This window comes from Panthera leo, chromosome B2, assembly GCF_018350215.1.
Source record: "Panthera leo isolate Ple1 chromosome B2, P.leo_Ple1_pat1.1, whole genome shotgun sequence".
NCBI classification, from domain to species: Eukaryota; Metazoa; Chordata; class Mammalia; order Carnivora; family Felidae; genus Panthera; species Panthera leo.
The window spans coordinates 122,670,646-122,686,266 of record NC_056683.1 but is presented as its reverse complement, the minus strand read 5'-3'; the positions used below and the strand labels follow the sequence as shown (position 1 = coordinate 122,686,266).

General features: G+C 35.2%; 1 protein-coding gene across 4 annotated transcripts in view; it reads left to right on the top strand.

The window, feature by feature from the left end:
- Window positions 1-15,621, top strand: part of MAP3K5 (mitogen-activated protein kinase kinase kinase 5) — a 204,324-nt gene that overhangs the window by 97,277 nt on the left and 91,426 nt on the right. For all 4 annotated transcript variants that reach the window (XM_042939914.1, XM_042939913.1, XM_042939915.1 and 1 more), the window contains exon 8: window positions 12,761-12,873. In XM_042939914.1, the coding sequence (XP_042795848.1) occupies window positions 12,761-12,873 (113 nt within the window). The remainder of the gene's footprint in view (window positions 1-12,760; window positions 12,874-15,621) is intronic.

Sequence of the window (15,621 nt, the reverse complement as noted above, 5' to 3'; positions counted from 1 at the left end):
AGGAAATTAAAATCATTAAGCCTGTTTTTAGCATTAATGTGTTCATTTCTCCATAGTAACTTGTGAAAGAACAGACAGCCTTACCTTATCAACTAATTTTCTTTTACGTCAGTGGCAGTGCTATTCAAACAGTAATGTGTGCCTAATAACTACTTAGTTTTTACATTATTAATGGGGTTGGCTTTACTTTGGGAGAGTTATGTAACAACCAGTCAACACACAAATAAAGACTAATGCCTATTTTCCGTTTTCCAGATTCGCCCTTTTTCCTTTTCCTTGGCTTCAAGATATCTTTCTGTGTGTTATCTCTATTTCCACTATCGTCTATACCCCCCAGAGTTTTATCTTACCACCATTCCACTGACATCATTTTTGTTCAGTCCTTTATTGTGTATATTAGGTGAGTTTCCAAATTTTAGATGATTTTTATTTTTAGAACACAGAGCCTGAAAAGTTTGTAGTAACTCAGCATGACACTCAGCTCACTGATATCCAGATGTAGTTGGCTCCCGAGGGACCAACAGTTCCAGGATGCCTTGGAGACCTGGATAAAATGCGCGGTGTGCCCACAGTTGCTTTGTAAACAAGCAGCCTCATAAATTGGTTGCATGCCTTGACCTTGGTTTAATGCCACTCTCAGCAAACGATAGATTGCATGAACCTGTGTTATGGCCTGACCAAGTCAGAATCCAAGAGTGGTAATACTCAGTATGTCACTGTGGGGTTTCCTAATTGGCAGCTGATGAGTATTGAGCACCTAAGGAGGGCAACTATGGCTTGCTTTATGTAACTCAGAGGGAAGAGTGAGAAAACTAGATGTTTTCCAGGCATTTTGCTCTAAAGGAGGGAGAATATGGAAGAGTAGGGGTGATTTCACTTAGTGAATTTAAGTAATTGTTTCCAAGCCTGGCTGAACATCATAATCATTTGGGGAGTTTTTCAACAATGTGGATGGAGTTCTTTGCCCCTAGAGATTCTGCTTTGTGAATCCACTTTATTGAATAGAAAACCACAATTGATAATATGCTTATGTTCTTCTTATTAGAGATTTAGGTTTTCCCCATATTTTGCCATCATTCCCTTCCTCCTAAATCTTTACTGTTCTTCACATCCTCAAAGGTTAAGTTCAAATCCCTGACCCCACCCTAACCTGCCCTTCAGAGCTTTCCCAACGTATCTCTTCCCATCTTCCCGACCTTCTTAGGATATGGGTTTTACATTTTAATTTGAGAGAATTGGCAGTTATTGGAAGGATAAGTTTAGATTGGCCATAAACATATGAAAACTGTTCATTCTCAAGAGCAATCAAATAAGTACCCATTACAATCCTAAACTATGGTTTCTTTTTACCCATTGGCAAAGATGAAAAGAGGTGAGAATACTTTATTTTGGCATGAATGCAATGGGAAGGTCTCTCTCCTACACTCCTCTTAAGAAAGTGAATTGGTAAGACCTTTCTGGAAAGCAGTTTGGCATTATGTATCAAGAGCCTTGAAATAGTTCATGTTCCTTAATCCAGTTATGTCCTTTTCTTAATCCTAAAGAAACAGCAGATATGGAAATAAAGATGTGTTTACAACAATGTTCACTACACTGAATTTTATGGCAACAAAAAATTGGAAGGAACCTAAATGTCCAACAGTAGGGAAAATGTTAAGCAAAGGATAACCTCCCCATATGATGGAATATCATTCATTCAAAATTGTGGGGATGGAGTTCAGTGGTAAAAATATACGTAACATAAAACTTACCATTTTAACCATTTTTAAGTGTACAGTTCAGTGGCATAAATTACAATCACACTGTTGTGCAACTATCATCACTATCCATCCACGACTCTTCTCATCTTACAAAACTCAAGCCCTGTACCCATTAGACAACTTCCCATTTTCCTCTCCTCCCAGCCCCTGATAACCACCATTTTATGTTCTATCTCTATTAATTTGAGCAGGTATTTCCTATAGGTGGAATCATATGGTAGTTATCTTTTTTGCAACTGGCTTATTTCACTTAACGTAACATTCTCAGTGGTCCATCCATGTTGTAACATGTCACAATTTCCTTTTTTAAGGCTGAATAATACTCTATTTTATGTATATACCATTTGATGTTTAACCATTCATCTGTCGATGACTTCTGTGTTGTTTCCACATTTTTGGCTGTTGTGAATAATGCTGCTATGAACATTGGTGTACAAATATCTGACTCCCTTGCTTTCAATTCCTTTTGGTATATACCCAGAAGAAAATGGTGGTTTTTTAAAAAAATATTTGATACTAACATGTATTATGCTATCCAATCAAAATTTAAAAAACAGTGTAAAATTAACATGATTCTCTCTCTGTCTCTGTCTGTCTGTCTCTCTCTCTCTCTCTCTGGGTTTTTTTTTTTTTTTTTTTTTTTTTTTGGGAAAAAAGTATGAGAGTAGTAAAAGGACTGGAAGAAGATGGTTAGAATTGTGGGTTATTTATTTTTTTCTAACTTTCCTGTTATAAAAAGGATTATATACAAATAAGTAGTTTGAGATGAAGAGAGGGTTTCCCCCGCTCTACAGATCAAATTGGCACAGTGATTTGGCACTAGTTTTCTTCTGCTGCTGTCCTGCTTTGTCTGTGAATTATTTTATCAGTGATAATTTAAGAAATATCCCTAGAGATGCAAAGCACCATGAATTCTAATTTAATTACTTGTGTGTCTCACAGAAAGAATCACAGCAGTTATATCACAAGGAAGGAAAAATGACAGCTAAATAGAAAGAACTTGACTTGAGCTCAATTTCTTCTTTGATGGAAAGTAGATTCTCTTTAGCTAGAATAATGAATTCAAGAATATTTCCTTTATTCTTGACTTTGTTGAACATCTCAGTGCAGAGGCAAAAAAAATGAACTGTCTTTGTTATATAAAGACTTCATCACTCACTTTATAATCAAGTACTTGCCTCTTTCAGAACGAGCTTGCAATCAGGTGACAAATAAAATTGCTAATAATAAAGCAGCCTTGAACAAAAATCTATTGCTTTGGAAGCTTGACTAAGAAGTTTGCATCTTTTCAATATAATAATGAAGAATGCAAATTATTTACTTTTTTCCAATAAATATTTCAGTACTAAAATAGAAAAAAGTCAACAATAGTGGATGTAACTTCATACAGTTACTCGAATGTAGTCACCAGAATTCTCTTAAGATGTGAATATCTGGTTTCATCATTAAGATTTCTTTCTTTCATAAAGTCTTCTTTAATTAGCTTACTCACCTCTATCCATTTTATTTCTCTATCTTTAGAGATAGTTTTACGCTACCAGTCATTGCTTATAGATTTCTTTGTGTAAGGACTAACATTGTTCATGTTCATTTATCCTCTTGCTAGTTAAACGATGATGTTTTCCATAACATGAAACTTCTTCTTTGGTGCATTTTTATGGGCACATTCAGTATTGCCATATGAGTTCTTTTAAAAATATTAGCCTCTAGTCTAATAATATTGATCAAATATATCTTGTGACAAACACCATTCTTTCGAGGAGTATAGCAATACCTGTTTCTGTTGTGTATAGAATACAAACTTCATTCTTAATAATATAAGCAATTATTCCTGCTTTTATTTCTCATAAGTTTTCCTGTTTAACCCAACTCCCTTTTACTAAAAAACAAAACAAAAAAAAACCAGAAAGTAATGAAAAAGGACTAAAAAAAATTGTTTTTAACGCACACCAAAGGGTAGGCAGGATGATACAGAAAAGAGGGCTCATGTTTGGAATCGAGCAGAATTGGGTGAAGTTCCCACTCTCCCACTTCTAATGTGCATGACTTAATATTTCCATGCTTCAGTGTCCTGATCAGTAAACTTGAGATAATCCACTCTACCTTAAAGAGTTTTCATAATTAGGAATATTATGCTTGAAGTGTCTAGTGCAATGCCTATTCCTAGTAGTTGCTTAGTAATGAGAGGCAGCTATCATTATTGTTTCTGTTTTGTATTGTTACTATTTGGTATTAATCACAGCTTTCCTTAGTGGAGAATATAATTTGTGTTTTATTTTTGTTAGAAATACACTATCCCTCTTCTTAGGAAGGTGACACATCCCACCTGTGACACCAGGTTTGGGTGTATTTCTTGGTCGATGCTCATTATCAGCAGAAGCTTTAAAAGCCCCATTGTGATTGTGCCATGTGTATTTTTCCTTGGTCATTTTCTGGAGAAAACTACTCCTCCAGGTTGAGTCCCAGAAAGAGAACAATGTGGAGGAAAGCTGAGCCAACCAACGTAGAAATGTGGCATGAATAGGCATTGCCAGCTGCTGGGATTTGCAGTTGTTTGGTACCGTGACACACTTACCCTAAAACAACTGATACATCACCTGCAGCTAAAATGGATAGTTTCATTCTTTTAACATCTATATGTTAACATTTCTATTTTAATGTTATTTTAGCATTTATATCTTAACATTAATTTATCAAGTTTGAGTCTTAAAAAAACAATGACATGATAAAATGTGTTTAGAAAATTAGCACCAAGGAACTAGAAAATCAAATATGCCAGTAATCAGGATCAATGTGCTTGGTATAACTGACCTCCAAGCCAATAGGCATTTTAGTAGCAGCATGGAAAAAGAATCATATGCTACTTCTTCAGAAGAAACTGTGCTATCCCTAGCAATAAATAATTTCTCACATAAGACTCTCAGTAGGCCATAGTGAAAGCTATGTAAACAATATCCTCAATATTTTTATTTAATAGTGAATTCCAACAACATTAAAATGTAATGTGGTGTAAGTGATATGCAATCCACTAATTTAATGTGGTCTAAGGATATAGCTTTCTGGTCATATGCCTTTTATCAAAATTAGGGTTTAGACTACTTGAGAAAGTGAGATTATTTGAATCTCCTGTGAACTGCTATATTCATCACTTGTCTCAGCCTGGTTCGTGGTAAGGAGTGGATGCTGATTTTCTTCATTCAGCAAGCATTTCATATTCACCTGCAATGTGTTAGGCATCCCATTGATTCAGGGATTGGAGATTCAGTGGCCAACAAGACTGATGATGAGGTCCCTGCTCTTATGGAGCGTGCACTCTGCTGAGGAAGATAGGTGATAAAAGAAAAGTAATTTCAGATTATTATAAATTCTGTAATAGATACAGAACTATACACAGATTACATTTTTTTCTTAAGTCATATTACTTAGTGGTTTTCAAGAAAATTTTCCATTTCACCTAGGTTGCCACATTTATTGGCATAAAGTTGTTCCTAATATCCTTTTGCTTTCTTCTTAATGCTCATAGGATCTATACTGACGTCCTCCTTTTTGATCCTGATAGTGTAGCATAACAGTAATTTGTATTCTCTCTCTCTTGTTGTCTGATGAACAGTCTGCCTTGGAGTTGATCAATTTTATTAATCTTCTCATAGAACGAACTTTTGGCACTGTTGATTTTCTTTATTGCACTTGTTATTTCATTAATTTCTGCTCCTTCCTTCTACTTTGTTTGGGAATAATATGCTGTTATTTTTCTAGATGGAAGCTTACAGCATTGATTTCTCAACCTTGCTCTTTTTCCAACATATGCATTTAAAGGCATAAATTATTCTGCCTCCCAGAAATTTTGATATATTGAACTTTCAATACTGTTCAGCTCAAAATATCTTTTCATTTTCAGCATGATTTCTCTTTGGCCCCTAGGTTACTCAGAAGAAGGTTGCCCAATACCCAAACGTATCTTTCTTTCTTGCTCACGAGTTTAATTCTATTGTGGTGAGAGAACACACTCTGCATTATTTCAGTTCTTTGAAATTTGTTGAGAAGTGCCTTATGGTCCAGGATATGGTCCACTGTTGTTGGGTGTAGTGTTCTACATAAGCCATTTAGATTAACTTAGTTAATCTTGTTATTCAAGTCTTCCATATCCTCATTGATATTTTTTGTCTGCTTATTTGATCACTGAGAGAAGGGTTTTAAAATCTCCAGCTATGGATGTAGATTTGTCTGATTTTTAGTTTTGCCCAGTTTTGCTTTATGCATTTTGAAGCCATGTTAATAGGTATGTTTGGGATTATACATTTTTCTGTTGAATTTACTCTTTTATCATTATGTAACATCCCTCTTTACATCATGTAATAAATTTTGCTTTAAATTCAGTTTTATCTGATACTAATAAATAATCACAACAGATTTCATTGGGTTAATATTTGAGTGATATATCTTTATGCATCATTTGACTTTCAGCTTAACTGTGTCCTTATATTTAAAGTGTGTCTCTTAAATGTATGTAATATAATTCTTCCTTTCTTTCTTTCTTTCTTTCTTTTTAAATTTTTTTTTAATGTTTATTTTAGAGAGAGAAACAGAGACAGTGCAAGTGGGGGAGGGGCAGAGAGAGAGGGAGACACAGAATCCAAAGCAGGCTCCAGTCTCTGAGCTGGCAGCACAGAGCCTGACACGGGGCTCAAACCCACGAACCATGAGATCATGACCTGAGCTGAAGTTGGACACTCAACCCACCGAGCCACTCAGGCACCCCATCCATCCATCCATCTATCTTCTTTCTTTCTTTCTTTCTTTCTTTCTTTCTTTCTTTCTTTCTCTTCCTTCCTTCCTTCCTTCCTTCCTTCCTTCCTTCCTTCCTCTCTCCCTCCTCCCTTCCTTCCTCCCTTCTATCCTTCCTTCCTCTCTTCCTCCCTTCCTCCCTCCCTCCCTCCCTCCTTTCTTGCTTTCTTATTGTTATGCAATCTAACTTGACAGATCTCTTATTTGTAGTATTCAGGTCATTTTTATTTACTGTGATAACTGGTATTTGCAGCTATGTTACCATCTTGGTATTTATTTTCTCTTTCATTTTTGTTTGTTCTTTTAGTCTTCCATACCCTCCTTACTTTCTATTAATTTGGTATTATATTTTATCCTCTATTAGCTCTTTACTAATACTTTTTATAATATTATTTTAGTAGTTTCCTAGGGATTGCCATCTACATCCTTGACTTTTCTAGTCTACCTTAAATTTACACTTTACCACATCCTGAGCAAGGAAAGAAACTTAGGGGAGTTTAAATATTCAACAGTTTTTAAAGTGTTAACATATTTTATATACAGTCGCCTATTTACCCTTTCTGTTATCTTTGTTCCTACAGTTCAGTGTTTCATCTGGAATTACTTTTCTATAGTCTAAACAAGTACTTTTAGTATTGTTTGTAGTGTGGACCTGCTGGCAATTAATCCTTCCAGGTTTTGCTTGTTTGGAAACATCTTTCTTGCATCTTTTCTTTTTTTTCTTGTGTCAATCTAAGAATGTCATTGCATTATTTTTGGCTTCCGTAGTTTGTATTGCAAAGTCAGCGATCAATTTTATTGTTCCTTTAAGGTAATGTGTCTTTTCCTCTCTGGCTGATTTTAAGATTTTTCTGTGTCTTTGGTTTCAGCATTTAGACTGTGATTATTTTATTTTATCCTGTTTGAAGTTTGCTGAATTTCCTGAATCTGTGGGTTAATGTTTTCAACAGTTTTGGAATATTTTTGGCCATTATGTATTCAAATATTTCTTGTGTTTTGTATTCTCTCTTCTTTCTGGAATTACAGTGATACATATGTTAGACCATTTAACTATGTTCCATATGTCTCATGCTTTGTTGTGTTTTCCCCTTCTTTTTTCTCTCTCTGCTTCCATTTCGATACTTTATGTTGACCTGTTCTTCATGTCACCAAATCTGTCTTTTGCTCTGTCTAGTCTGCTATTAAACCTGTACAAAGAATTCCTATTTTCAGGTATTGTATATCTTCGTTCTAGATTCTTCTTTTTTTTTTTTTTTAAGATTCCAACTCTGTTGAAATTGTTTTTCTTCTTCATCCATTTGTCCATCTTTTTATTGATTTTCTTATATTTGTAATAATTATTTCAAACTCCTTGTTTGAATTATCTGAATTATTTGAATTATCTCTGAGTCAGCTCCTCTTGTCTGTTTTTGCTCTCTTGTTTATTGGTCACATTTTCCTAGCTTTTTGCTTGTCTCATAGTTATTGTACCTTATACGTTTTGTATTTCAGAATTACTAAGATTGAAGATGATTTTATTTTCTCTCACAGAAAGTTCTTGCTTTCCTCTGTTAGCCAGATAGAAGAAGAAACTGATTACTTCAAAAAATGTAATGAGTTCGTCTCGGTTTCAGTTTTAGTTGACCCAGTCTCTCTTGATAGTGTCTCTGCTTCTTGGCTGTGCCCCGCCCCCCAGCTTTTGATTGAGACACAAGCAGGTCTCTAGCTCTGTATCCCTAAGTACTGTGGAAGATTTCATATCTGCCCTGTGAAGTTTTGAGTTTCACTCTTTATTCTTCCACATCATACAGCTCTTAAATTTGGTAATTTTTTTTTTAAGGAGGAGACTATCATGTATTTTTTTTAAAGTTTATTTATTTTGAGAGAGACAAACAATGCGAGTTGGGGAGGGGCAGAGAGGGAGAGGGAGAGAGTGAGAGAAGCCCAGGCAGTCTCCACAATGCCAGGGCAGCGCCCGAAGAGGCAGGGTTCAAACCCACAAAACTGAGATCGTGACCTGAGCTTAACCGTCTGAGCCACCCAGGTGCCCTGAGACTGTTGGTATCTGTGGCAGGCTCCTCTTGCTGGTGGCGCTTCATGTCAAAGTACTGCCAGACTTCAGGGGATTTCGTTCTGCCCTCCAAGCCCTACCTCATCTCCCAGCCCTCCGTCCAACCCAGCATTCAACAGATGTCCTGTGGAGAAAACTGGCTGCATGTTTGGGGCTCCTCCAAGTTTCATTTGTTTATGCCAACCCATGCAACCATCAGGAAATCCACTCTTTTCTCTTTTCCCTGGTAGAGCTTCAGACAGATAGAGTTTCTATGCCTATGCCAAGCCCAAGTCCCATCTTATGGTCCAAATGAGCAAACACCCTTGTAGAAGACAAGGCAGTTCAGCTCCCTTGGGAGGGCATTTCTCTCTCTGGAGTTTTATTTCAGTGCTGGTTTTAATTGTCATTGCTTCCATAGATCTCTGGTATCTGTGAAAAATATTTTTTGATATGTATCCTTTTCCCCCCACAGTTGCTGTAGCAGAAGTGATAGCTTCTAAATGGGCTACTGCATCTGCTTTGAAGCTAAAGTTTTTCCCTAGACATTGAATATTCTTCTATGATTGAAATGGCTATATAGCTTTCAAACATTTGGAATATATTCCATATTATACCTTATAATATTGTTGGAAATTTAGAGTACTTTTTTATTTTATAACAAATATCCTTGTATCTGAATTTCTGATTACATATTTGATGCTTTTCCTTAGTATAAATTTATAGATGTGCAATTGTGTGAACAGATATGCATTTTTTTTAATTTTACGATTGTGATATATATTGGGAAATTTCTGCCAAGAAATACTGTAGTAATTTACTTTCACAGTGTGTGAGAATTCTTAATTCCTGTGGGTGGTATATTAATAACATATGACAAGATTTTATGTCTTTTGTAATAACATGTACATGTTATCTTAATCTCCAGGAGAATTCAGAAAATGTTGACTCTCCTAAATACTGAACTCATTGTTATGGAATGCTATGAATCCTAGAAAAATATACATTATTAATTTTATTGGCATGTATATTTTGGTTAAAAACATAAAAATATATATTGTTCATGGCAACAGAAAAACAGATGTAAGCCAGACTTTTCATTTTGGCTGGTTTTGGCACACAGGAAACCTTTAGTCAATTTTTACTGATTAATTTGGACATGTCTTGCCTTTTACATTTTTCCTTTAATATCTTTAAGAGAAATTCCATGCTCTTTGGTTTCAGGGGAAGTGAAAGGATTTGTCTGTTGAAAATATTGCATGTCTTGATATGAATCAGGAGAAAAGAAAGTATACTTGTTTCTTCTCCTATACTCTTTTTATTGGGACCTTCTATTACCTCCAAAAAAACACAGAAACCTTTGAGACTTACATGAGTCTAAGACTTAAAAATCATGTATTTTCTTTATATGACTAGCTTTAAACATCAGCACTCTGGGTGCATGCTTTTTCATTTTAGGATTGGGAAACACCTATACTTCTGGAGAGATACAAATGTTTATTTTTTTTTAACCACTTATCAATAAAATTTGTTTTATTTTTTAAAAAGCTATGTTTATACTACATAATTGTGTCTTCTGCCAAAACAGATTATATGTTGATGAATTAGTTAGTTAGTTAGTTAGTTAGTTAGTTGTTAAACTCAAGTTAGTTAACATACAGTGTAGTGTTAGTTTCAGGAGTAGACCGCAGGGATTCATCTCTTACATATGACACCCAGTGCTCCTCAGTGCTCATCCCAACAAGTGCCCTTCTTAATAACCCATCACCCATTTAGCCCATCCCTGTACCCATCTCCCCTCCAGCAACCCTTAGTTTTTTCTCTGTATTTAAGAGTCTCTTATGGTTTGTCTCCCTCTCTGTTTTTATCTTATTTTTCCTTCCCTTCCCTTATGTTCATCTGTTTTGTTTCTTAAATTCCACAGTGAGTGAAATCATATTTGTCTTTCTCTGACTTATTTCACTTAACATAATGCACTCCAGTTCCATCCACATTTTTGCAAATGGCAAGATTTAATTTTTTTTTTCATTGTCAAGTAATACTGAGTTGTGTGTGTGTGTGTATCACACCCATTGTGTGGTGTATACACACACACACACACACTTTTCATCAGGTGATGGACATTTGGGCTATTTCCATAATTTGGCTATTGTTGATAGCACAGCTATAAACATTGGAGTGAATATGCCCCTTTGAATCAGCATTTTTGTATCTTTTGGACAAATACCTTGTAGTGCAATTGCTGGGTTGTAGGGTAGTTCTATTTTTAATTTTTTGAGGAAGCTCCATGTCATTTTCTAGAGTGTCTGCACCAGTTTGCATTCCCACCAGCAGACAAAAGGGTCCCCCTACTCCGCATCCTTGCCAACATCTGTTGTTTCCTGAGTTGTTAATTTTAGCTATTCTGACAAGTGTTGAGGTGGTATCTCATTGTGATTTTGAATTGTATTTCTCTGATAATACAATACAGTGAGAATTGTATTTCTCCGATAATACGGTGATGTTGAGTATCTTTTCATGTGTCTGTTAGCCATTTGGATGTCTTCTTTGAAAATGTGTCTATTCATGTTTTCTGCCCATTTCTTCAATGGATTATTTGTTTTTTGGGTACTGAGTTTGATAACTTCTTTTTAGATTTTAGGTACTAACCCTTTATCTGATATATCATATTCAAATATCTTCTCCCATTCCTTCAGTTGACTTTTAGTTTTGTGGATTGTTTACTTTGCTGTGCAGAAGCTTTTTATCTTGATGAGGGGCAGTAGTTCATTTTTGCTTTTGTTTCCCTTGTCTCCAGAGATATGTCAAGTAAGAAGTTGCTGTGGGTGAGGTCAGAGGGGTTGCTGCCTGTTTTCTCCTGTAGGAGTTTGACGGTTTCCTATCTCACATTTCGGTCTTTCATCCATTTTGAATTTCTTTTGATGGATGGTGTTTTTTGATCACCAACAGTGATACAGTTGGATATTCCACTTCTATCACTCCTTGAGCCAGCTAGTTAAGATTAATACTTACTTGATTTTTGTTCAGAGATACTTGTTCTACTTAAAAAGTAAGACCCTTTAAAAGGGCACATGATCCTCAATATCCAGAAAAATGTACTTTCTCTTTCCTTTTGAAGTTTAACTTATGATTTTAAGTTATGGGAAATTTTAAGCATGTATAAAAGCCAAGAATATGCTATAATGCACCCTATTGTGCCCACCACCACTTTTGCTATTCCTGTCTTTTTGTTAAAAGATAGTTAATGATTTAAATGGGAATGCCTTTATCTTAGAATTGTAATGTATTTTTTCTACATAGCTTTTTTTTTAATATCACCCAATGGTCGTTTATTCAGTATGTAGTCCTCAAATTTCCTCAATTTGATTAAAAGTAAAGATTTCATTTTTCAGATTTGTCTAAAGCAGTTTCTAATGGTCACTAGGGTGTTTGTTTTCATTTTCTTTTTCTTCATGCGCCCAAGTGTAATAATGTTGAATATTGTTGCCTGTTAAATGATGTACGTGAGGAAACCCTTGGACCAAATGTAAGAAGCATTACCTTGAAAATACAGTGGATGTGCAAACACTGAAGTCTTTTCAGATGTTGAAATGTTTTTCCAAGGGTGATATTTAGTGTCATGCATATTCAGAAAAGGGTTCTTATTCTCTTGAGCCAAAATTAGTATGCACAGGCACAATCTCTGTTTTTCTTAATTTCTTAGTGCAATTGACGTTCTTTATTTTGTTTCTGTATCACTCATGTGAAACTGATTGTTTCAGTGTGTTCCCTAGATGATCCCCTCATTGCTTTGTGTATTTTGAACGCTTTTTAAAAACTACTTTAAAAAAATAGGTACGGGGTTCTTATTTTTTAATTACCACTGCTTACACATGTGTACACACATACACACACACACACACACACACTCACATTTCTGGTAGATTGTTGAAAAGAGGATCTTTTAAAAGACAGAGGCTACTATGATAAGGGTGAGCTAAGTAGGGGAATGCAGTGGAGCTAAGGGTTAGGAAAGGCAGATACTCATGCATGAAATCCTAACAGCACACTAGATTCTGGGGTGAAGGCCAGTGGAATATTTTTGCTTGCTCAGGCATTGAAGTTATGCAAACAGAAGCTATTGCACACCCAGAGATTCTTGATTGAGAAAGTAAACTTGTACATTTGTTGTTTTTTTTTTTAATAGGTTCAAAAAGGCATTTGAATCTGAGCCATCACTACAGTCAGGAATTAATTATGCGGTCCTTCTCCTGGCAGCTGGGCACCAGTTTGAATCTTCCTTTGAGCTCCGGAAAGTTGGTAATTGCAGCTTGATAATTTTACATGGAAATCAAGAAACTGGACCCAACTTGGTACAAAGAAAAAGAATCATTGATAGATAGACCCTTTGCTTTTATCTTATCTGTCTTTCTGAAAAAAAATTACTATATCTCCTTGCTTAGTGTTTCCTACTATTGTGCCGAATCCTGATAATTGGGATGTAATTTGGTTTTTAGTTTATTTTACCTGTTTCTAAAAACCACCTGGTTAATATTTATTGTTCCAGCACAAACTAAAATTGAAAATATGGGCTCTGCAGTCAGCTTCAACTCCTAAATAAGGTAGTGTTTGGAGCATTAGAAACATTTCCTATTTTAGATATAGAGAAGGAAGAAGAAGGAGAAGAGGAAGAAAAGATTTCCGACAGTTTCTATTTCTGATTCCCCTCTACACCTTCAAGCGCTGTGATTTCAGTGGTGTTGGAGGTGGAGCCTCCCTAAGCCCCCAGACCAGCAGGCCAAGCAGATGGCAGTCTTGGCAATGACCAGTCTCCTCAGAGACCATCTCTGGATTATAGCCGTTGACAGGATGTGCTTCTGTCTCTCTTATCTGTGGACATCATCTCATCTTCTTTGGAATTTGAAGAATTACGGCATCTTAGTGAATAAGTTCTGTGTGATTTTCTTGGTTCTGGCTTTCGTAGCATTTTTTAAGGTTTTACATACTGGAATACCATATTAGAATGGTGATGAGATTTTGCTCTCTCCTAGTGTCTAACCATTCTCTTTCAGGGAATCTTTCCAACTCTTGTAGGAGTCATTACTACAGACCTAGAAATACGCCATATTTTTCACAGACGGAAAAAATTCTTAGTGAATCCATGAATTGCAGAAGATTCTTTCACTTTAAGATTTTTAACTGGAGAAGGTTTTTTCTTCAGTTTTCCTTCAAGAAAAATGAGTCCTGCACTTTTTTACATTCAAGGGAAGGGCTTATAAAATAGCCATGTGTAATGTTCTGGGAAATCCTTGATGGCAAATAAAGTTTGAGTATTAAGTAATTTTTGAAAGAGCCCAGACTAAAAGAATGATAAAATGCTTTTGCTACTGAATTGCACTGGTATTCAACGCACAAAGCTTTATTTGAAATGATTTTTCAGTTGGTAAATGAAATCAGAGAAAATGCATTGCAACTTGTACTTTTCAGAAATTATTATTATAAACAAATTTGTATCTAAGGTTGATTTTCTAACTCTACACTAGCTAAAATTCTTTACATACTAGTGATCTAAAAATAATTTGTACTGCTGTATTCTTAAACTTAAGGAGAAGTTTCATCGAAGCCTCCAGATCATTACAGGAATTGACACTAATTTGCATGTGTTGATAGAACAATAACATAGTGGTTTGAAAATGTACCTCTTCTAAATTCTCATCTTTAAGTTAAACATAGATTAAAATGATCAGCACTCTGCTGAGAGAATAGATCTCATCACAAAAAAGAAATAATTATGTGATATGAATGAAGTGTTAGCTAACACTATGATAGTAGCCATTTTACAATATTTAAGTGTATCAAAGGAACACATTTTACATCTTAAACTTACACGATATCATATGTCAATTGTATATTACAATAAAACTGAGGGAAAAAAAGAATGGAGCTTTGAGGAACTATAATTAATATAACTTTCTACAGAAAACATACTTTAATTTTTTTTCCCAAGAACTCATTCACAGTATATGTTGAACAGGCATTTGAAAGCATATGAAGCTGAATTTTAAATTTTGGAAAGTGCAGAACATACACAGACTTAAAATGTGACTTGACAATGAATTTTTAGCCACTTCAAGAATGAAATTTTAGGTTTCTAAAGTACTGTGATACACTCTCCAAATTGTATGTCCTTTATAACTAAAAGGCAATTAAAACTCACTGGATTGTACTCAATCATAAATTATGCTCATAATCATAGGCTGACCTAAAGTTGATTTTTTATGGCACAATAGGATTAAAAGGGTTTTCAAAGAAAAGCAAGAGTTAACTAGTCTAATATAATAATAATTATATGTGAGAAAGAAGACTGATAACACATTTTGCATATTTTAAAGATATACTTTTAAAAAGCATTTTTTTAAATGTTTATTTATTTTTGAGATAGAGAGACAGAGCATGAACAGGGGAGGGTCAGAGAGAGGGAGACATAGAATCTGAAACAGGCTCCAGGCTCTGAGCTGTCAGCACAGAGCCTGACGCGAGGCTCGAACTCATGGACCGCGAGATCATGACCTGAGCCGAAGTTGGCCGCTTAACCAACTGAGCCACCCAGGCGCCCCTAAAAAGCATTTTTAAATACTCTAATCAAATTTCTCAGTAATTTATATCTTCCTATATTTCTTCTCTTGACCCCCTGCAGTTGTACAGATTAGCCTGAATTAGTGACTTCCCCTTAGTAATCAGACTTTTTTTTTAATGAAATCTCTTCTTCAGGTGCATTTTGAAATTTTGATTTTTTTATAAAAGGTAAGCAATTAAAATTTAAGATACCGTAAGATAATCACTAAATTGGAGGCATCTAAACATATCATCTTAAATTTAAGATCTCTAAGGTAAAACTATTCTTAACTGTCCTAATCTATTGCCCAAAGACTCTCAATTCTGGTCATGTGTGTATTTGAGGTCAAGACTAACTACTTCATGATCTGTGTTTCACTTTCCCAGTTTTTGAATAATCATTGATATTTAGACTACTTAGAACTAGGATTTAAAACACAGAACCACAGGGGC